General features: G+C 43.5%; 1 protein-coding gene across 1 annotated transcript in view; it reads left to right on the top strand.

The window, feature by feature from the left end:
• Positions 1-1,757: 1,757 nt before the first annotated feature.
• Positions 1,758-23,772, top strand: part of SLC15A1 (solute carrier family 15 member 1) — a 30,086-nt gene continuing 8,071 nt past the window's right edge. The window contains exons 1-15 of the mRNA XM_083735295.1: positions 1,758-1,867; positions 1,972-2,113; positions 5,905-6,024; positions 7,235-7,334; positions 8,516-8,606; positions 10,096-10,179; positions 12,514-12,596; positions 14,073-14,159; positions 16,642-16,731; positions 17,266-17,310; positions 17,523-17,555; positions 17,666-17,754; positions 18,537-18,618; positions 21,197-21,322; positions 22,611-22,757. Of these exons, the coding sequence (XP_083591421.1) occupies positions 1,861-1,867; positions 1,972-2,113; positions 5,905-6,024; positions 7,235-7,334; positions 8,516-8,606; positions 10,096-10,179; positions 12,514-12,596; positions 14,073-14,159; positions 16,642-16,731; positions 17,266-17,310; positions 17,523-17,555; positions 17,666-17,754; positions 18,537-18,618; positions 21,197-21,322; positions 22,611-22,757 (1,326 nt within the window). The 5' untranslated portion in view covers positions 1,758-1,860. The remainder of the gene's footprint in view (positions 1,868-1,971; positions 2,114-5,904; positions 6,025-7,234; positions 7,335-8,515; positions 8,607-10,095; positions 10,180-12,513; positions 12,597-14,072; positions 14,160-16,641; positions 16,732-17,265; positions 17,311-17,522; positions 17,556-17,665; positions 17,755-18,536; positions 18,619-21,196; positions 21,323-22,610; positions 22,758-23,772) is intronic.

Below are 23,772 nucleotides of genomic sequence, written 5' to 3'. Positions count from 1 at the left end.
AACCCTCCCAACACTACAATTCTGTGACTCAAGGATGAGCACAATTTAGTTTTGTTTTACATTTAACTGTTACTTATCTGGAAATGAATGGAAAAGGCTACTTAGAATAGTTACCAGATTTTTTTCAATAAATCCGGGGACACTTAAAAAAAATAATTAAAAATATATATATATTTTGAAAAAAAGTCAATACCACAGATCAAAGTTTGCTTTAAAACTGAGCTTTGGTTAATTTAAAAACAAAACAAAAAACCAAGCATTTGTCCTCCCCCTCCCCCACTTAAACTCCTCTCCTGCATCCAGTTAGCCTATGGTTACCAGATTTTTTTCAACGAAGCCTGACTCTAGGCTGCTGAGACTGCCGCTGCCACATTTCCCGGGGACATTTAATGAAATCCAGGGACATTCCAGGGATGGAATTTGTCCGGGGACAGATTTGCAAATCCAGGGACTGTCCCCAGGAACCGAGGACATCTGGTAACTCTAACTTAAAACCAAACAAACAGAGCAGCAACCACAAATCTAAATTGTATTTGTTAGATGAGCATGTCACAATCTTTTCCTACAAAGTTCAGAGCAGCATGTGTAGGTAGTTTGTTACCCATCCAGCTACTCCCTAGGCCTCTAGGCCAGCCTTGCTCCAGGGGTGAAACTGCACCTCACACTTTCACATCATTTTCTGGGCCCTACCCACACGTTTTTCATATTAATGGATGAGGAAGGACGCTCTGACAATTCCTGACAGCCAATACCTGTTCAGCTTATCAGTTAATGTTTAAGCAATGCAATCATTGTCTGATGTACCAGAATTTCTGGAAACATGATTGTATTGATGCAAGCTTGTAACTGCTTTGATGTTTCATGTCTGGCCCAGGCTTACCCATGCAAAGCCTAACACGTACATTGGCACGTGGCCTTAGAAAGTATCATGAAAATTATGGGTGTGGCAAAACAGGGGATCCTCCAGTTGTTTACACAATGTGGCATTTAAATATTTAATTTTTAAAAAGCAGTCACAGTATTTTATAGGTAAAAAAATTGTCTTATATTTTTCCATCAGTTAGTATTCTGTAGCTTATCTTTTTTTAAAAAAACACACAACACAAAACAATTACCGAGTCTGTCAAGGGAGGAATTGCATTATTTTTCCAACAAGCAAAATACTTGCTCACAGACTCCAGCAAAAAGTACATTCTCTTAGCACAATCCAGCTCTGAGTTGGACACGTTCAGGCCTATTGAAATAATTTTTAAAAGGCTTTAGTATACTTAACCAATGGGTTTGATTGTAGCCTCAGTCATTAGTTTATCCAGAATGCCTGACATCAGCCCTACATATCTGGGCAGCAGCCAATGGGCTGATGCCTGCCGCTCTCCCCACCCCCTGTGTTCCCCTTTAGAAAATTATCTGGGTCTAGGGGCTGCCATCTTTATTTCCCACAATGGGCTACAATGTGGGAAATTAACATGGCTGCTCTTGGGCTCAGCGACCTGATGCTGACACAAGGTCACCTGGAGGAGGTCCACTTAGGTGGGTCCACTCAAACTTGGACTCTGCTCTCCAAAGAGAACAAGGCCTAAGAAGTGTGTGAGTGAAAGAATCCATATTTTCTGTTTGTTGCAGAAACAGGTGTGGGTTGTGTTGTTGTTGTTGTTTGCTCTCCAGCCAAATCTGTTTCTGTTATGTTGTTCTGCTGTGATATTATGTATTTCAGTCGCCACCTCTCCCATGGAATGTGCTAATTATTCAAGCTAATCTCCTTTCGATTTTCTGTTCCATCAGCCCGGTTGCTTTGGCTACCCGCTCAGCATCTTCTTCATAGTCATCAATGAATTCTGCGAAAGATTCTCCTACTATGGAATGCGAGGTGATTTTTGCCTTTACTTCTGCTGGATGCTTGTGGATATCGTGACAGAGCGCTTTCTCCCCTCCCTCCTTTCCCTAACTACTCTCCTTGTTTTCTTTCCATAGCTGTGCTTGTGCTCTACTTCAAGTATTTTCTCAACTGGAGCGACAATCTTGCTACAGCCATTTACCACACATTTGTTGCCCTCTGCTACCTCACACCTATCCTTGGAGCGCTTGTAGCTGATTCTTGGCTGGGAAAGTTCAAGTGAGTGCAATTTTAGAATACCAGAATAATTCTGCGGAAGACGCATCTGAGTTGTGTGAAGAGAGTCAAGCTGTTTCATTTGAAGGGGCACTACTTAAAAGAACTCTGGGCACAGAGGCCTGTGACATTGCTTTATATAAAATGTACACATATTAATTTATATGTATAGATGCCTGTAGGCAAATTAATGGGGTGAGAAGCTGGGGTCCCACCAGCTTTCCGGTGTCAGCAGTTCAAATCTGTGTGACAGGGTGAGCTCCTATTGTTCTGTCCCAGCTTCTGCCTACCTAGCAGTTCGAAAGCATGCTGGGGCAAGTAGATAAATAGGTACCACTGTGGTGGGAAGGTAACTGGCGTTTCTGTGCTCTCTGGCTTCTGTCATGGTGTCCCATTGTGCGAGAAGCAGTTTAGTCATGCTGGCCACATGACCCGGAAAGCTAACTGTAGACAAACGACAGCTCCCTCGGCCTGAAAAGTGACATGAGCTCCGCACCCTATAGTCGGCTTTGACTGGACTTAACCGTCCAGGGGTCCTTTACCTCTTTACCTTTTTACATATACACACACGTCTGAAAGACATTGGGAAAGGAGCTTTTGTCAAGCTTTGGTCTAATATTAAGATGCAGTAGAGCTTCTACTTCTCCCTATTAACCTCCAGGCAGATGCTGTGTGCTAATGACAACAGCAAGGCAGGCAGAAATCCACCAAATCTACCTCTCCTTGGGATGGAGACAATGAGATTGAATTTCTGTCTGTTTTGCTTCTATAAAAATGTAGGCATTGGCCTGGGCACAACATTTTAAGCTGCCATGCAGCTGTGCAGATATGCAGGCTTCCATAGAGGAGATGGCAGCTGCTTTTACTTTTTCCTGGATGTTTTGCTGCTGCACTGAGCGAAGCCATGGCTTGACAGGCTGCATACACAGTAATCAATTTCCAGCACAAAAATGTAGCTTTCCTCAAACTTTAAATCATTCATGTTTGCCCTCAACGTGTTGCTTTTAATGTAGGTCGATTCTAGAACCTGCCATTCACAAGGGTTGGTGTGATTACTCAATACACAGTTTGAAAACCCTCCCCTTGATTAGGTCATCCATGTCTTTTCCTCTGTTCCCCAAGTGAATGAAACAGGACATGGGGATTGTGATTTTAGTATATGCCGACGCTGCATATATCTGTTTTCAAAAGGACACACTGGGGCAGTGTAGGTGCAACCTGCTATGAGTTTGTATTTTCAGAGTGAAACCAGTTTCTCAAGAAGCACTTTTCATGGGCAAAAATATTCAATGGAGTTTAGATTGCATTTGTACTGCATAGAAAAAAACCCCAAGTGCTCCATTTCCATTGATTCGATAATGAATGTGTATATGTAGCCTTAGTGTGTTGTCTGAAACCAGACTAGCTATAAGTTCTTTTAACGAGGGTTGGTCTTATGGTTGATGGCTTGTGGTTTATCCAGGGCCACCTAAACCACAAGCTTAGTTTCAGACAACACGCCAAACCATAGCTTAGTTTGGTACAATGGCAGAATGACCGAGAAGCAGTAAGGTGGCTGAAACCTTGTGTCCTGAATGCTGCATGCCATAGTTTGGATTAGCATGACATGCAAACTAGGCCAAGGAGTATTTTTTTAAAAAAAGTAAGCTGTAACTTTGTTTTGTTTTCTTTCCTACATGGAAATGAAATTAGTAAGCTTTGAATTCTTATGAGACTAGTTACTTAGTAGTTAATAGTATTTGTAAAACCTTTTTATAAGTTTCACATTTCAGCTTGCAACTCAGACATGTATCATTCTGGGTTTTGTGCATTTGGGATGTGTCATCCTTTTGTTTCACTTATAAAATGTATTAGCTTATTTTTTTTTTTAAAAAAGTGCTATCTATCATCTATCTATCTATATCTATGTATCTTATACAAATAGAAACTGAAGTGCAGATTGCCAAACAATTGTATCGGAGAGAGGACGTGTACAAGAGCTTGTTAACTATTATAATGAGTATCAGGCAGGTTGGCCACAACAATTAAGAAATGTTCAGGTCTCATGTTGCCTGTCCCTGCTCGGTTTTACCCTGTGTGAGTAGGAGCGTACCTTGAAGTTCCTCTCTACTCAGGTAGACTGGGCGTTCCAGTTTTGTGGGAGAGAGTAGATGCCATGGGTGATACCTGTTGCATGTACAAATTGGACAGCGCCAATTACGTAAGATGCAATACGTTGTAGGTCATGCTGTCATTACTGTAGCATTGAATAACCTACAAATAATAATCAGCACATTTTTCTATCCCTTTTTCCAACATGATGACTCACCTTGGTCAGGAAAAGGGCTGTAGCTCAGTGGTAGAACACATTGCATGCAGAAGGTCCCAGGTTCAGTTCCTTGCTTCTCCAGGTAGGACTAGGAAAACCTGGAGAGGTGATGTCAGTCGGTGTTGTCAAGTCAACACGAAGCTAGATGGACCATAAGGCACATTCCAATCTTCCTGAAATGTATTCCTGAGGAAAGACGTTTCTCTTCCTGAATTTAGTCAATGCAGCGTTTTGCATTTTCTTTTTGAGCTAGCTATATGATAGTACTTTTCCTACCTTCTGCTAAGTAAATCCCTAGATGTTGTTGTTGTTGTTTAGTCGTTTAGCCGTGTCCGACTCTCCGTGACCCCATGGACCAGAGAACGCCAGGCACCTCTGTCCTCCACTGCCTCCCGCAGTTTGGTCAAACTCATGCTGGTAACCTTGAAAACACTATCCAACCATCTCGTCCTCTGCCGTCCCCTTCTCCTTGTGCCATCCATCTTTCCCAACATCAGGGTCTTCTCCAGGGAGTCTTCTCTTCTCATGAGGTGGCCAAAGTACTGGAGCCTCAGCTTCAGGATCTGTCCTTCCAGTGAGCACTCAGGGCTGATTTCCTTCAGTATGGAGAAGTTTGATCTTCTTGCAGTCCATGGGACTCTCAAGAGTCTCCCTAGATGTTTTTCTTTTAATTGAAGAAAATTGCAATGCAGCAAATGCAGTCTGAAAGCAGAAAACGGGCTTTGCACAGAGGCCTACTGCTCTGGGTGCATAGAAATTTCGAGTCCCAGGGATATACGTAGGCACGATTATCACAATTTGTATAGCAAACACAGGTGCTGCACGTATGTTGCTGCTTTCCTTAGTGAACCCATAAAGCAGAAGCAGGACCCTAGTGCCCTCCAGATATGGTTGCACTACAACTTCCGTCATCCTTGAACATTGGGCAAGCTGACTGGGTCTGATAGGACTTGGAGTCCAAGCCAGTGGCGTAGCATGGGGGGTGCAGGGGGGGCCGGCCGCATCGGGCGCAACATCTGGGGGGGCGCTCGCTCGCACTTGAGTGCTAAAATCCAAGGGTTAGGGGGTGCAAATTACTTGCCTTGCCCCGGGTGCTGACAACCCACGCTACGCCACTGGTCCAAGCACATCTGGAGGGCCACCCCCTGTGTTAAACTGTGGAATTACCCTTAGTTGGAGCTAAACCCCATTGAAATCAACTGGTCTTACTTTTGAGCAGATGTTGATAGGACTGAGCAGTTAATCGTTCACCGTGCTTTACATATTTGGTATATTGTCATTACATACAGAGCAAAATAGGATACTGAGCATGGAAGTAGTGCAGCAAACAAATGTTGAAAGGTCATGGAGTGCTCATGTTCAACAACGACATGCTCACCTCTTTGTTGTGATGCTTTAGTTGTCTAAGCAAAATGCAGCATATTCAAGAAAGATAAATGGATTGTGTCATTAAAAATACATCTTTTGTCTGCTTTCTTCATAACAGGACCATTATTTCCTTGTCAATTGTGTACACAATTGGGCAAGCAGTCTTGTCAGTAGGCTCTATACATGATTTGCTGGATCAAGACGGGGATGGTCATGTAGATAACGTTGCAATTCCCATGTAAGTTGCAGCAGTTACTTCAGCTCTCCTTATAAGTGCAAATTGGAATCGAGTGGTTCAATGTACCCACAAATCCTCTGTTTACTGTGGTTTGAACTGCTGCAGCCTTTGTTCCTTTCTTTGCATAACCATATGACTCCTATCACATGGCAAAGTCCAAGGAGCTTTATTTTGCTATCTCAATAAAACTGCAGCTATCCTTTGGAGGAAGTGTTTCAATTATCATATTTTGTTCGTGCCTTGAAAACTGCGTGAGACATGTTGTTTTTGGTGTAGAACTTTTGTAATCTCCGCAATCATGTCAGATAATCCTGTCACCTGCTTGAAAAATAATTGCATATGCCTGAAAACTTATTGCCAAATACACAACATGGAGATTCAGTTGAAAACTAACTTTAACTTTTGCCCCTTGAGGCACCATAGGTCAGCAGTTCTCTTGTCAGAATAGAGACATACAAAAGGAGAAAAAACTTGTGCATTCAGCGAATCAGCAACAGCAAACCATAGAACAGTATAGGTCAGCGGCATTATTAGGTCGTGACTCAAGGAGCTCAGGCATGGAATCTTTTGTGATAGGCCCCAGATCTATTGCCTCTCCACCCTATATATCTGTATACTTACGGAGAAGCTCAGCATGTTCACATTTACTTCTGTTACATGTGATTGCTTTGCATTTGGATTGCCTACCAGCATACAACCCAGTTTCTTAAAAGAGCATTCTTTGCTGTGAGCATATTTGTATATTTAAAATAGTTGTAGCATACCCAAGGGACGCGGGTGGCGCTGTGGGTAAAAGCCTCAGCGCCTAGGGCTTGCCGATCGAAAGGTCGGCGGTTCGAATCCCCGCAGCGGGGTGCGCTCCCGTTGCTCGGTCCCAGCGCCTGCCAACCTAGCAGTTCGAAAGCACCCTCGGGTGCAAGTAGATAAATAGGGACCGCTTTCTAGCGGGAAGGTAAACGGCGTTTCCGTGTGCAGCTCTGGCTCACCAGAGCAGCGATGTCACACTGGCCACGTGACCCGGAAGTGTCTCCGGACAGCGCTGGCCCCTGGCCTCTTGAGTGAGATGGGCGCACAACCCCAGAGTCTGGCAAGACTGGCCCGTACGGGCAGGGGTACCTTTACCTTTACCTTTAGCATACCCAAGGTCCTTATGGTGAAGGGTGGGTAATAAACTGAAACAACAACTATTAATCTATTTCTGCTATTGCAGTGCTTTCTCTATGGTTGGTTTGATCCTTATTGCTTTTGGAACTGGAGGAATCAAGCCTTGTGTAGCAGCCTTTGGTGGAGACCAGTTTGAGGATCACCAGGTAAGAAGTTCCAGAGGCGATACACTTAACTGGGCATTATTTTTATTTGGAATAAGGTCACTAAAAGCTTATTGGCATTTTGTAACATATTTACGGGACGCGGGTGGCGCTGTGGGTTAAACCACAGAGCCTAGGACTTGCTGATCAGAAGGTCGGCAGTTCAAATCCCCGCAACGGGGTGAGCTCCTGTTGCTCGGTCGCTGCTCCTGCCAACCTAGCAGTTCGAAAGCACGTCAAAGGGCAAGTAGATCAATAGGTACCGCTCTGGCGGGAAGGTAAACAGTGTTTCCGTGTGCTGTTCTGGTTTGCCAGAAGCGGCTTAGTCATGCTGGCCACATGACCCGGAAGCTGTCTGCAGACAAACACTGGCTCCCTCGGCCAATAAAGCGAGATGAGCACCGCAATCCCAGAGTCGGCCACGACTGGACCTAATGGTCAGGGGTCCCTTTACCTTTACTAATTTATTTACAAACATACTGGTTGAGCCACATCAGATCTCCAGAGACAGGCAGCTTCACAAAGGCACTTTCCAGAGCTTGCCTTCTCATTGTTTCATTTAAAACTCATATCTGAAAATGTTTCCACTGGTTTTTTCCACTTACACCTACCTTTTCCTCTCCATCTCGCTGGAGTATTGCTGTGCAGGAGGAGAAGGAATGAAGATGAGAAATTTTCTCCAACCATTTCCTAACCTAGTTCCCTGTAATTTCCCTAACATAAGAGTGGGCAGTTCTACCAACGGCTATTATGGAGTATCACTTTGTAGTCATTACGGCTCCATTAACCCTGTCCTGTCCAAATAATAATCCACCCAAGTCACAACACTGTATTGAAATGTAGAATTTGCTTCTTAAAATCTATCATGGTGGTTTTGCAAAAGCATGTTTTATTTATAGCAGCCCTGCATGTATGTATGCATGTATGTATGTATGTGTGTATACATACACACAAATACACAGAGACACAAACACACACATGTACAGATGGACATTTGTCTCCTGAGACAGACAGATACCAACATATATGAGCATATACGGTAAAAGCTAAAGGCCACACAGTCAAGCACTTGGCCATTATTCTCTGACCATTAGCTGAATTAGCTATTACTTTGCGCTTTGTGCTTTTCAAAAAATAGCCTTCCAAAAAGATATTTTACACTAATGTTCTCCTTTGTATTTTAGGAAAAACAAAGAAATAGGTTCTTCTCTATATTCTACCTGTCCATTAATGCTGGAAGCCTTCTTTCTACTATAATCACACCAATTCTTAGAGGTAAAAATTGATTTCTAATTAATGTGTGTGTGTGTGAGAATATTAACCAACCAACATAATGGTCAGGGTTCTAAGGGTGTGTCCAGGCTGCTACTGCCGTAATTACTTGAACATACACCTTTTTTTGGCCAAATTATCTCACGAAAATTATGGTGCGCATCGGATTTGACGGCACCTTTACATTCATCAGATAATACTTTTTTGTTTTCAAGGTTTTGAAAACTGAGGTGCGTATTAGTTTCAATGGCTAGATTAGATTCGCATAAATATGGTATTTTCAGATGGGATTCAATCACATACCACCAAATTCAGGTTGTGCAAGTTCCCTACAAATTTTTACTTTTAGCGATAAGGAAAGTGACAGCACTGGAAAACGTGAGATAACTTGCTTGACACAATGTCATCTAACCTCCCCAAAAAACAAATCAAGGTGAATTCCCAATAAATAGTCCATGTCGTCTAACCTCCCTAGAAACTTTGCACAGCGAACAGGTTGTTTGTGAGCAGCCTTAAGAAATGATGGCAAGGAGGCTGAGCAAAAGTGTACACAGAAGTTTCAGTGGTGCCATTTAGTGATGACACAGCAGGAGTTAGGCCATTGTGTTATTGGTAGAATTAATCCTTAGAAGCATCTCTGCCTCTGCCCCATTCACTGAGCTGCATGAACAGAATTCCACTGCTGCTTCAATTCCTTATCTCCACCCCACCACCCAAAAAGACATTTTAGGAGGGTGAAGGGACTGCCTAGCATGTGTGTGGTGCAGCATGGAGAATTGTGAGGCATAAAATGCAGACACACCTCTTTTGTCGGGCGAGGATCTCGTTCCACTTCTGCAGGGTCCTGTTGGATGCAAGCCACCAGCTCTGTGTAGTAAGGAGACCGTCATTAGCAACATTTAAAAGCAGTGGCGTAGCGTGGGGGGGTCAGGGGGGGCCGGCCGCACCGGGCGCAACATCTGGGGGTTAGGGTTGGGGGGCGCAAATCCACAGGTTTGGGGGGCGCAAATCCACGGGTTAGGGGGCGCAAATTACTTGCCTTGCCCCGGGTGCTGACAACCCACGCTACGCCACTGTTTAAAAGGGCCTATGCATGGCAGAGGTACAAATCTTTTGGCTGGGGAAAAAGAGGATAACTTGCCTGTGTTAGTAGTATCAACATTATGGTTTTGTAAACATAAAGTCATTGTACCAAATGTTCATAAAATACAGGGCTTTCTCCCTCAATGTAATCCTGAATATATGGAGGAGCATGCTTCCATACCACACTGAGAATCTCTACTCTCTCCCATACAAATCTGGAATGAGACTCCTCCTGAGAAATATCTATAGTGGTTACTCTGAATATGTGTGAGAAAATAGATAGATAGATAGATAGATAGATAGATAGATAGATAGATAGACAGAGGTAGATGGGTAAAATGTAGCGTACACAGGCTTCTGCTCAAGGAAAGAGTCATGATAATATATACTGCTTATTTATTCGATTTAGGGGTGGAATGTGGAATTCACGTCAGACAAAAATGTTACCCTCTCGCATTCGGCGTTCCTGCTATACTAATGGCTGTTGCACTGTGTAAGTCAAATGCTTTTTCATTTTCCACTTACCTGTCGTATTTGCCTTAACTCTCATTTGCTGAATTTTGTTGCAGTCTGGGTTCCAGAGAGAGCAATTGTGCTCTTTCTTCATTGATTTTTAACGTTTTTTTACCTGCAGGGGCCGCAAGGGTAGGATGGACAATGACAGGAATATAATTGCACTGCAATTTTGAAAATGAGGGTTTTTTTTAAGAAAGAAAGAAAAATAAAAAATGTAGTAGCACTATTAAAACAGAAATATCAGAAATGGGATGCAATCTCTCTGTTGATCATCAGATCAGATTTACTCAGAGTAGACCCACTGAATTTGATGGACATGGCTTATGTCCATTCCAGTGGGTTTATTCTGAGTAGAACTTAGTTGGATAGAACCTATAGGTTTTCTGATACCCACTTCCTTGTTTCATCTTACCTGGATCAGCTGTGTATAACCTATGGAAATGCAAGTTGCCTACGTCCATGCAAGCCTTATTTTAGACCCAGCTCTGAAACTGGCAGGCTCCCACATATTTTCCACAGCTAAAGTAAAAGCAACTGGACCAGTTTCTGGACAGAAAGGATTAGCAACTCCCTCATCTTCCCATCTGCGTAGGTCTTCCTCATCAGATTGCATCCTTAGTCTGTAATATGAGGTCTGTTCCTCCAGTGAGGCAGTGCTCAGTAGCCTGTAAACATTTTGTGACTTTTAGAGAGCAAACCCTAACATTACACTAGGTTCTGGAGCAGCACGCCAGGAATTTGCTGTTCTTAAATTAATGTTTGGGAAGCTGTCAGACTTAGTAGGAGGAATGTGGTGTTGACGAAGGAGTGGGTGGGAGAGAGGAGATAAGAACTGGGGTGGCTAAAAATGAAACGTGTGTCGTTGGGAAGGAATATCATGCTATGTTGAACTGAGAGGAGATGGGGAAAGAGTTAGCAAACAAAAACAGCTGTAAAGAAAGTGGAAGGATGACAAGGATAGGACTTTATTTGGAGGGGGGAAAGGGTGTTAGAAGGGTGTGTGGCCAATCCTACATCCTCAGGGGCACACATTCTCTCTTCACTTCAGCAACCCAGGTAGTGGTGGTTGGTGCCTATTGGTATTGGTTGGGTACAAGGTGGGGAGACCAACAGCAGGTGGCGCTACAGCCAACAAGAAGCAGAGGCAACTAATTACAGTTTTGTCTACATTCTCCTCTCTGCTTAATTCTGCAAGGGCCACAAGGAGCTGGAAGCAGTGCCACCCCTTAGACTAGTTGTAAGAAGGCAGCTTGAGGTTAGTGGTTCCACTCACTCTAATGAACCAACCTCCACTGAATCCAGATACTAGTCACAAGGCCTGATGCTTCGTGCTGCCAGTGGAGACCTAAACCTCTGTATTTTGCAATGGTATCTCTTGCTGATGCTTACGGGCAGCTTTTGGTAGAGAAATGAGTTAAATGTCAATGAGGAGGAACGGCTTTGCCACAGCTCCTATCTGAGCTAAGTTGTGAAATCTGAACGCTGTGATTTCTGTACTAGATCTTAAAGCGACTTCGTTAGCCGTTATGAAAATTTGATTTACCAGACTGCCTTTCGGCACTTAAGAATTTGTCCCTGTTGAAGTGTTACAGTCAAAACGTTGTTACATTCCGGAACCCCGTTCGCATCCAGAAGCAATCATAACTAGCGATGTCATGTCTGCGCACAGGCGCATTGTTTTTTGCTGCTTCTGCGCATGCGCATGACATCATTTTGAGCGTCTGCGCATGTGTGAGTGGTGAAACCCAGAAGTAACGTGGTCCGTTACTTTTGGGTTGCCGCGGAGCGTAACTCGAACACACTCAACATGAAGCATATTCAACCTGAGGTATGACTGTATTGTAATTTGCACAGGAATATAAGTTATTGTTTTATTTCCTCAATACATTGTTTTCACCTGGGAAACTCATATTTTCACCTGGGAAACTTTCCTTAAGATCACAGAAAATAAAGGGCTCCTCCCCCTCCCTGTAACCATCAACATTAGGTCACAATTATTAAAAGGAAGATGAGTTCAAATTGTTTGCATTTAACTATTTTTGATTGTTTATGGGTTTTGTAATACTCTCATGTTCAGCCTGTGTGCATGTATTTTTGTGTGCAGTGCCAGCCCTCACTTTCTCCCTCTCTCTGTTTCTTGCTGTGGTTTCTCTTGATAACCCTACAATGTATTTGATGTTTATGGCCTGTGGACCAAATAAACTTAATGTAATGTACATGCACCTCGGATCTCCTTGCATGGCATGGTCTTGCCCTGTCGCAGATTGCTACAACCTCAGCAAATCTTGGTATTCTTTATTTTTCTCTGCAGTTGTGTTCATAGTTGGAAGCACAATGTACAAAAAAGTTCAACCTCAAGGCAATGTAATGGTCCGAGTTGCTAAATGTATTACGGTAAGCAATATACAATTCATGGCTAGCATTTTCAAGGACAACTGTTAAGTGTCACAAAATTAAGTCTCTAATAAAGTGGTGCCTCGCTAGACGAAATTAATCCGTTCTGTGAAGCTCTTCGTATAGCGGTTTTTTTGTCTTGCGAAGCAAGCCCATTGGCAGCTTAGTGGATTAGCGCTATTAGCGGTTTAGCGGCTTTTAGCGATCAGCTGTTAAGCGGCTTATCAGCGGATCAGCTGATAAGCGGCTTAGCGGCTTAGGAAAAGGGGGAGGGGAAAAAACCCGCAGGAACTCGCAAGACATTTTCGTCTTGCGAAGCAAGCCCATAGGGAAATTCGTTTTGCGAAGCGCCTCCAAAACGGAAAACCCTTTCGTCTAGCGGGTTTTCCGTCTTGCGAGGCGTTCGTCTTGTGGGGCACCACAGTAATAGATTTTTTATTTCATCCCTCCCCCCCCCCCCGAGTTTGATCCTAGAGAGAGAATAGTTTGTTACACTAACTTCAGTTTAAAACTGAAGTTAATGCGCTTGTTGAGTGGTCATGCCACTCAAATGCTGTGTACTCACTATACTTTTAAAGCACCTTTGAGACACATTTCTCCCCTCGAAGTATTCTAGGCACTGTAGTTTGTTTGCTGAGAACTGTAACTGTGAAGGGTGAAATACAGGGGCCAGAATTAGGTGAGGAAAATAATTTCCTTTAAAGATATGTTGTGCACACAGTCAAACATTAGGATTACATTATAAGTCCCTACATTAATAGATAGATAGATAGATAGATAGATAGATAGATAGATAGATAGATAGATATACATAGATTAGATTAGATTAGATTAGATGGATTCACAGAGATTAATGCCTTTAACATAGGAACCTAGTTTTAGTTTGAATTACTTTTCTAGGTTCTTCCTAAATGCAGCTCTGGAATTGTCAGGAACATCTAGATCAGGGTTTCCCAAACTTGGGAAACCCACCAGCTGTTTTTGGACTGCAATTCCCATCATCCCTGATCACTGGTCCTGTTAACTAGGGATGATGGGAGTTGTAGTTCCAAAACAGCTGGAGGGCCAAGATTCGGAAACCCTGATCTAGATTGTCTGAAACATGGTGGAAAAGCGATCTTTAAAAAGCAAACAGCTGCCAATAGCACCTACGTCTAGACAAATATATAGTACAGATAACAGAGGTTTTGAGGTCTCTGCTGATATAACTCTGTGAAGTACAAAATAATACATTTGCATTTAAAATGCAACAACTTCATTAATAAAGCTACTAAAATAGCTCAAAGAGTTTACAGTAAACCCTTTGGAAGGAGGGGGAGGTGGGCAGTGATGACAGTTGCCATATCCTGTTGGCAGTGTTTCCGTCTTTGCTTCATTTTGCATTTTGGTCTGCTGGGAAGCAGTTTCCTATTGTGAAAATAATTTTGGGGGTAAACAGCAACATTGTTTAACCAATTGTAAATTGTCTCTTTGCAGTTTTCTATTGGAAACAGATTTAGACATCGCAGCAAGCAATACCCCAAGAGGGAGCACTGGTTGGACTGGGCTAGCGAGAAGTATGATGTAAGTTGTGCTAGTTGTCTGTTCAGAGAGCTTGAAAACCTGGCCCCTTATATGACATAGTTGCCTCAACAATGCAAAGTTTAAGGAGATTCCATGACTTCTGGCGTCTTGAACCCTTTGTAAAATCTCTCTGCCTGTCGCTTCCAAGTCCAGTAGATCACACAGGGATTTACAGCCGATTGGAAAGGCAACAGCTATCAAATAAGATCTGAATACACAGAGTTCAGAGCTTTAAATAAGTGCTTGAACTAGTGTCAAATTAAAAGAAAGAGGGCTCTGTGCGTAAGCATCACCTAAGACCTTAAACAGTGTAAGGCAGCTCTCTATGTCCAGTAAGTCACTAAGCTGATCTAAGGGAAGCAGAAGATCAGAATCAATAAATGCAATTGACCCAGTTGTGCCTAATCTGCAATGGAGATCAGGTGTATAATTTACCGATCCAGTCTTCGGCAGATAAAGATACTGCATTGTTTCTGAAACAGAACCAGTTGTCTCCTCCTTGTGCAGCCTAGATTATGTGTGGTCCAAATTGGCCACAATTGGAAATGTGCTTCCTATATTCTGTATCTCAGTTGTGTTATCTCATCAGCCTTATTGTTCTGGCACATTTGGGCTCTGCCTAGGCTGATACTCTACCCTCTGACATAATTTTAAGCCTGGGATTATCTTTCTATGTATTCCAATAAAGCGTGTTCTCCTTCATGGAGAGGACGTGTTGCGGTGGGGTCTGCTGAGCCACCCTTCTGTTACCAGGCAGGGTCTCTAAAGATGGCCTGGGGCAGTGATTGCTTCACTGGGTTGCTGGGGTAAAAGTTACATTGCAATTTTGGTGGGAGGGGTAAAATGTTTAAATACTCTGCACGCAGCCTGGAGCTTTCTCTTTGCTGCGTGCAACGGATCACCCGCCCACCCGCCCTTGAGTAAGGGGTTGTTGCATTGACCTTGACATGCCTGTCATGGGGTCGTCTGCTCTTGGGGCAGGGGCCTGATAGGAATTTTGTCCATCTGGCTGATTGGCTGGGCCATTTGGTTTTTGCCTACTGCGTAGCAAATTGTCACAACTTGTAAGGTTGCGGTTAGGCATTGGTTATAAATTGGTGGAGGAGGGGTCAGGATAGGCTGGGCCTGCCCCTCCATGGTTGCTGTGGAAAGGGAATTCCGTTAAAGGGATCCTGGGGCTTGCCATCTTTTCGTCCAATCCCCAGAGGCAAGCCTTCGGGGAGCAGGCGGGTGAGAGTTGAGGGTCTGTGTCTCAGCTCCATTTCTCCCCGACTTGCTTTCCCCCGCACTGTCTTTCGGTGGTGCCCGGAAGTCAGTTCTGTCCCCAGGCGGGGGGACAGATAGTCTTAACCAATGCCTAAACAACCACTCACGGTTTTGTATTTAAATAAAGTTGTGGCCAAAATTATGCCAAAAACCTTAAACAAAAATTAAGTCTGCGTTGTGAGTTATTTGGGGGGGGGGGTGGCTTGGGGACCTCGACACGCAATTTTGATCATCAAGAGTTACAGGATGGTCGCTTTGTGATAAGGGGATGGGTCATTCTCCAGATGGACTATTAATAAATCCAGCTTCCACAACTTCCTTTCCTAGTCTTTGAGTTGGTCGCTGGTATTTCTGAAAGGTACTGTTACCTTCTCTAATCTCATTGTAAACCTCATTCTTAAAAAGTTCGTATTTGTCAGGACTGCCGCTAGGTCCCAGCTCACAGAGGACCAACGCCCAGTGGATGTTATATACAAAAGTCTTTATTAAAGTTTAGTTTCCATTTCCAAGCTCTGGGCGCGCAGACCCACGTCTCGACGCTAGACCGGCTAAGTCCCCTCTGACTCACTGCTCCACCCACACCAGTTTAAAATTCTAGCCCGGCTCCACCTCCTACGCTGTTCTTTCCTTCGCTGGGTCCTTCTGCCCTCTGGGGTTTCCTCCTTCCTGGACTCCTCTGACGCTGAACCTCCTGAGTCTTGCCCCTCCCTCCGGCGGGCTTTAGGACCTGGCTCCCTTCCCGGGCTCCCCGCTGTGCCGCGCTCCTGTACATTTGAACTTGGCGCGCGCGCCCAGCCGGTGACTTTCCTTCTGACCGTTTCCCCGCTTCCTGATGTGGGTGTTGCCAAACCTGACTCCTCTCCTCCCTCTGGTGGTGAGGACACTGGTCCCGACTCCTGGGACTCCCCCTCCCCACTGCGCTCTGGTGGAGAAGCTGGTCCTGATTTCCAACTGCTGCTCAGGGACTCCCCGCTAGCCCCTTCCTCCTGGGGCTTCCCCCCTGGAGCCCCCCTCGCTCTGGCCACCGGCGCTCCCTTCTGTGAGTCCTCCGATTCGCTAGAGAGGCTTGTGGAATAACTCTGGCCACTGTCACTGCCTGCGCCCCCCTCGTACTCCTCCTCCTCACTCTCCATTTGCTCCCCCTCCTGTGTCTCTCCTTCTGAACCCCTGACAGTATTTAATTATTATTATGATTTGTTTCACTCCTTTGTTATAGAAACGACTTATTGCCCAGACAAAGATGGTCTTAAGAGTGCTGTTCCTGTATATTCCTCTTCCCATGTTTTGGGCACTTTTTGATCAGCAGGTAACTTTGAAAAGAAAGTTGTTAACAATTTATTCAGGTGTTTAAAAAGCTCCTATCCCCACCCCATCTAAGTCATGATGTATCATTGGATATGCACTGTTTATTTTTTTCAATATTTTTGTTATAATACTTTTCATTATTATTGGTAGGTGTTTTAGCCGGCAGAACAATCTTGCTTGTAAAAAAATTAATTAATTATGTGTCCACTGATGTAACATACGTGATTATGTGTGAGAGAAGGCACCGCAGATTTTTCACCTATGATTGTCCACTTAGAAGTTATTTGCTGAGTGTTATTTTTATTTTCGGTATGCCTATAGGCTGGCAAAAGCTTCTAAAAATTAGTTGTTCTTGCCTTTTGGCATTGTTGATAAAATTATTTATTCGGTTTCTTACCCTTGGTTCTTTACAACATGGACGCAAGGTGTCCTAGTACAGCAAATACTTTTCATATTCTGCAGACACTTACTGTACCCTGAGGATATTTAGTGACAATTGCTTTTTAAAAGAAATTTCTAATGTTTTCTTTCAAAGGGATCACGATGGACATTGCAGGCCACAACAATGGATGGAGATTTTGTAAGTTGTTTCTTAAACTTTCACACCTGCTTGAGCTCTGGGCAGATCTTAGATTGTATGCTTGGATGATGATAATAATAATAATAGACAGAATTTGGTCTGATCCAGCTGTACATGCATGGATACTCTTGGCTAGATTGGGCAAGGATATTTAAAGTTTCAACTTACAAGTACCTTAAAACTAAGATATACATCTCTCTCTTTTTCTCCAGGGCCCTGTTCAGATCCAGCCAGACCAGATGCAGGTACTGTAAGCTTTTATATTTATGTTTTCAGCTATTTCAAGCGACCTTTATATAAGCTGTTTGAAAGTTATTAACTTTCTCGTGTTTTTTTTCTCCTTTCCTCTCAACAGACTGTAAACCCAATCCTCATTGTGATAATGGTCCCAGTTGTAGATGCTGTTGTTTATCCTCTAATTAAGAAATGTCACATTAATTTCACGTAAGTGAATGTGGTGAAATTCAGCAAGTTGGGCGGCAGTGGGGAAAACATACAGACTAGGTGGGGTTGGTATTTAAAAACATTTTTAATATGACAATTGCTCTCCAAAGCTTAGGCAGAACCGCAGAACCGCACAACGAAAGAATTCCTGAAAATTATCTTCAGATGAATTTTGGTCTTACCCTCAGGCAAATGGAAAAAAATGTGGCTTTATTGCTGAGCATCAATAACTAAAACTAGAGCACTTATTCTATGGGCTATTGCTTCATATGCCAAGGGAAGATTTTGTGATGTCTGAAAGTGGCCGGAATGAGCTTTGAGCCTGCCATCTTCCTTAAGTGCTATAAATAATGTAGTGAAAAAGCTATAAACAATGTGGCTTTCTGGAGAATTTAGGCTAGTAATTAGTGTTATAGAGACCCTAAAAGCCATGGGGATATTTAATAAGTTCCATCTTTGCAAGTAATTTTTCCATGGACTACTGGAGAATATTTCTAAGACGCTCACAGGGATAGTTTAAAATGTGCAAAGGGGCAATTTTAATCATTTTCAAAGACTTGTAAGCAGCAGTGGGTTTAAATTTCAAATTGTGGCAGGGAACCTGTGGCTGTTCAGATGTTACTGGGCAGCAGTTCCCATCAGCATCATCCAGCACGGCCAGTGAGCAGGGACGATGGGAGTTCTAGTCCAACAAATATCTGGAGAGTTCCAGAGAGTTCCCTGTCATTGTTCCAAACCAAGTATGCTTCTGAAAATCTGCTTGCTCCATCTTCCTTCGCCAGGCCTCTGAGGAAGATGACAGTCGGCATGTTGTTGGCGGCTTTGGCATTTGTCGTTGCTGCTGTGGTGCAGGTACAGATAGACGTAAGTAAAAAAATAATAATCTAGCAAGGCCTAACCATTTAGCTTTTTGTCTTCATTTTTACCACTACGGCAAAGAACAGAGGTTTGATTTTGAAGTATTAAAAATTGTTTATACAAATCAGACAAACAGAAATACCAAATCCTGCAAAGAAAGCATACAATGAAAATTTGAAAATATTTAACATGCTCCCCCCCCCAACATAGAGAGCCAGTGTGGTGTAGTGGTTAGGAGCGGTAGTCTTGTAATCTGGGGAACCAGGTTCGCGTCTCCGCTCCTCCACATGCAGCTGCTGGGTGACCTTGGGCCCGTCACACTTCTTTGAAGTCTCTCAGCCCCACTCACCTCACAGAGTGTTTGTTGTGGGGGAGGAAGGGAAAGGAGAATGTTAGCCGCTTTGAGACTCCTTAAAAAAGGAGTGAAAGGCGGGATATCAAATCCAAACTCTTCTTCTTCTTCAACATCCTTCTTAGCGAATTCATATATGAGGGAATGCTGAAAAGATAGGGTGAATTATATTTATGGGGAAAACAAGAGACCACTTTGGAGAACATGGAGTTGAATAGGGTCAAAATTCATCTGAGAAGGGAAGGCCACAATTCAGTAGCAGAGGACATACTTTGCATTCAGATGGTCTCCAGTTACAGCACCAGTAAGCTAAAGGGTAAAGGGACCCCTGACCATTAGGTCCAGTCGTGGCTGACTCTGGGGTTGCGGCGCTCATCTCGCCTTATTGGCCGAGGGAGCCGGTGTACAGCTTCCAGATCATGTGGCCAGCATGACTAAGCCGCTTTTGGCGAACCAGAGCAGCGCATGGAAACGCTGTTTACTTTCCCGCCGGAGTGGTACCTATTTATCTTGCACTTTGGCATGCTTTCGAACTGCTAAGTTGTCAGGAGCAGGGACCGAGCAACGGGAGCTCACCCCGTCGTGGGGATTCAAACCACCGACCTTCTGATTGACAAGTCCTAGGCTCTGTGGTTTAACCCACAGCGCCACCCGCGTCCATTACAGCACCAGTATATCTAGTTAAATGGATATAATGTACTAGGCATACTGACAGATGACCTGTCTTAAGGCAGCTTCAGGTTTTCATACGATGATATAAAATACAACAGAGAAAAGGGGTGAAAGGATCTGTCAATTTTGGTTCTTTCAGATTCTCTTTCTTTTCCAGTCAGGAGAACAAAAAAAATGGGGCTCTGTGGAAAACGGGAAATGGTTGAGGGCTCCTCTTTCAGCTCAGGAATAGTTATTAAGAGAGAGGCAGAGCCTAGTTTGCTAGAGACAAAGCAGTAAGCTGGAAAGAGACAGAGCAATGCTTGATTCCTGTTTGAATCCAAGGCTGCGGCTGTTGGGGAAACAGGCCCTCTTGGGGTGTTGATGCTGTGAACCTCTGCATTGTAGACTCAGGTTGTATATATGTGTAAATAAAGTATATATCACAAGGACACCACAATCTCTGCTTCGTTTCCAAAGTAAACACAAACCCTGGCCTAGAATCCCTAGAATTTTGCACTGCTTGGAGATTAGGGTGGCATGCAACCTCCCTTCTTACTTTTATAAGGGATTAAATACTGGCCATGGACGCGGGTGGCGCTGTGGGTTAAACCACAGAGCCTAGGACTTGCCGATCAGAATGTCGGTGGTTCGAATCCCTGTGACGGGGTGAGCTCCCACTGCTCGGTCCCTGCCCCTGCCAACCTAGCAGTTCGAAAGCACATCAAAGTGCAAGTAGATAAATAGGTACCGCTCCGGCGGGAAGGTAAACGGCGTTTCCGTGCGCTGCTCTGGTTCGCCGGTGTTATGTACCGAAGTTATCACCCTGGGCCAGCAGGGGGATACTGTAGATAGTTATGCAAATGAAGGATAGAAAGTGACTGGATAGTTTTAGAAAGTTGTTACAGTAACCAGGTAGTGGAGCTCTATATAAGCAGGCTGACTGAGCCCTTCAGTTCAGTTCTGTTCCAGCTTACAAATAAAGAGCTGCTTTGGAAGAATCGCTGTGTCGTCTGATATGTTTACCCACAACTTAACAGCCAGAAGCGGTTTAGTCATCCTGGCCACATGACCTGGAAGCTGTACGCCGGCTCCCTTGGCCAGTAAAGCGAGATGAGCGCCGCAACCCCATAGTCGGTCACGACTGGACCTAATGGTCAGGGGTCCCTTTACCTTTACCTAAATATTGGCCATATGGGTAGAGTCACACTTGCAGGGCAGAATTTGAGAAATGTAGGGTGAGTTAGTGTTTCCTTTCTCCCACCCATTATACTTCCATGCAAGTTTCCTCCTCAGTTATGCAACTTACCCTGAAATGGACTAATTTGCCTTTGGAGCCCAGCTGAGAGAGGGGGGAGGGAAAACACCTATTTTAAAGGCCTGGGGATTTGCTGGAGAAAATCAGTAGCAGTGGGAAGGTTTAAGCAAATGACTTTGCTTCCATATTAGTATTTTATGAAAAACAAAAGATTTGGAAACTTTAGATGTTTCTTTTAATGTATGGTTCCGCCCTGGGAAAGAAAGAGGTGCTTTTTAAAAAAGGTGACCCTTTTCTTTTTACACATTTTTCTTCCTCTACAGAAAACTATTCCAGTTTTTCCTGCTGCAGGCCAGTCCCAAATCAAAATAATAAATATAGGGAACACCAGTGCAACAGTTAACTTTACTGGTACCAATCAGACTGCTGAAGTGGGTCCTGCAAATTCAGTAAGTTTTGAGAATCAATTTTGTATTTAATTTTAACTTTTGTATTATTTGAATCTGTGGCATGTGCTTTTTTTTGGTAATAACTATTCCATTTATTCATGTTTTGGTGTTTTCACTGGTGGATGGTTTGTGATTTAAATAGTCCAAAAGTGGAAATGGTACACTGAAATTCCATTTAGATCCCAATTTAATGTCCAATAGGCTTCTCGGGACAGTTTCAGCCAGTGCTTTCTTTAAGAAAAAAAAAGGTGCTTACCATGAAGTTGTTTCCATAAGTGCCACAACATCTAGAAAAAAGGTGTTGGTACTGTGTACCTTGGAGTACCTTTGAGTACCCCCAGAAAAAAGCACTGGCATCAGTAGCTGGGCAATTATTTTCCATATTTTCTGTTGCAACAGAACTATTTCCCTTCATTCTTATTTTTTCTAATCTACTGGTGGTTTTACCAATCTAAGTTTTACTTAGAATAAGCCCATTAAAATGAATGAACAGGACTAAAGTCCATTAATTTCAATGGGTCAGCTTTGGGTAAAACTTATTCTGTAGAGTTGTTGCATATTGCTTATCCTTCTTAAAATGCGATAGTTTGTACAGGATATCCTAAATGAAGTGTAATTTCTTATATCCTGGAACTGGTACTTCTGTTATATCCCCAAATATTGTTTTTGGTTTCTTGTTTTATTAACAGCATCCACCGTAGCTCCAGGTCTATCTCAGTTGTATTCAGCGGCGGAGCAAGTCGATTGGGCGCCTGGGGCGGCATGTGTTCCCTGAGCCCAGGGCAGGACGCTCCGCGGGGCCTCCAAGGCGTCTGTCTGCCTCCTCCCACTCAGCCGCCCTACAGCTGATGGGGAGGCGGCCAGTGGACCATTTGGAGCAGCGCAGAGCCTGGATGCACTCAAGCTACTGCATCTTTCCCAGGAGAGATTCATGGCTTGGGTGCACTGCAGGCCCTGCAGTGAGTGCCGCCAGGCATTTTGTCACCCCCTCAGTGGTGACACCTGGGGTGGACCACCCCCTTCCTCCACCACTGGTTGGATTACCATGAAGGTTGTTATACTCCAGTTTTACATGTTATGAGAAGAAGGAAAAGGTTACATCAGTGTTGATTTACTAACTCTTTTGAGAGGGAGGGACAGAAACAAACAAACACCCTATGAACTTCACGTGCACTGTGTGAAGCTGTAATTGTTGTGATCTGTAATATAAGAGGCAAGCTGAGCTTTATCAAAGTTCTTTGGTGAAAGGAATGTTAACTGTTTCATTGTATTTTGTCTTTTTTTATAGACTGACTACTTCACTTTTGACACAACAGAATTAAAAAATATTGATATAAACTACGGGAAGGAATTTTTTAATCAAACGTTTGTTTACATGGGAAAAGAACGTCACACCCTTCAAATATCAAATAGAGCTGGGGTCCAAGCTGAGCTGGTAAGTCAGTTTAAAAGCTAGTTAAGAAACCAGCCTTCTAGTTTCTGTTGCATATCAAAATAATACTCAGGAAGTCCAATGCCAGGTGGATACTTCCAGCAGCTTTCTGGGGGAAAACTGTCTTCGTTGGAAGCCTGAGAGAAACTGAAACACAAAAAGGGCTGATACAGCTGTACAGCTGCAAAGAAAACATTTTCAGTGTGTTGTAAGTGCATTATACAAATGTGACACTAGATGGTGATGGTGAGCTATGGAAAATTCAATATATTTTTCAAAACGTTTTTTTTAAAAAAACATTTCCGCAACGTTTTTTATTTGTGTCTAGATTCTACTGACATTAACCTTGGTTAAGGATAACTAGAGTTCTGTATTCACCAATGTTGATAGCTGACTTCAAATCCTTTTTAAGAGGGCAGTCTGTCGTCCTCAACGGTGATTAACACTGATGCTAATTAACACTTAGCTTGTAATTCTATACAGAGGTGCAGCCAGGGTTTGCAAGGCCCTCCCCCAGGACCACCCTGAGAGTTGCATTTGTTGGGGGCAGGGACAAACAGGCCCAACATCTGCACTTGGTCAGGAGGCAGCCAGCTAGGCATGTACCTGGTTACAGGTACTCACGCTATTGATTTGAATTTAGAATATATCACCCTTTTCTAAAACATAGTGGTGCTTATTCCCAGGTAAATGTGTTCAGCATAATCACGATGCTACGATGATTGAAATGTTTTTGAAATGTAAAACCACACATGATCAAAGTATTATTATTATTATTTAAATGGGCTTGGCAAGCTTTCTCCTGCTTTAACATATCAGGAACGAAGAAGCATTTCTAAAACATGGAATAGCAGTGGTGGGGCCAGGGAGAAGGGAAATGTTAATGATGTGGTTCACAAGTAAAATATCACATATGGCTGCCCGAAGGAGACCTTGTGAGACCATTAAATCCAAGGTCTAAAACTGCCTATGATGTTATGGTCTATGGAGGGATATCCCAGGATCCATAGGTCTCCAT

Source organism: Podarcis gaigeae (assembly GCF_964106915.1).
Source record: "Podarcis gaigeae genome assembly, chromosome: 4".
Classification (NCBI taxonomy): domain Eukaryota; kingdom Metazoa; phylum Chordata; class Lepidosauria; order Squamata; family Lacertidae; genus Podarcis; species Podarcis gaigeae.
The sequence above is the reverse complement of the archived record's forward strand: the minus strand, read 5'-3'. Positions and strand labels throughout refer to the sequence as shown.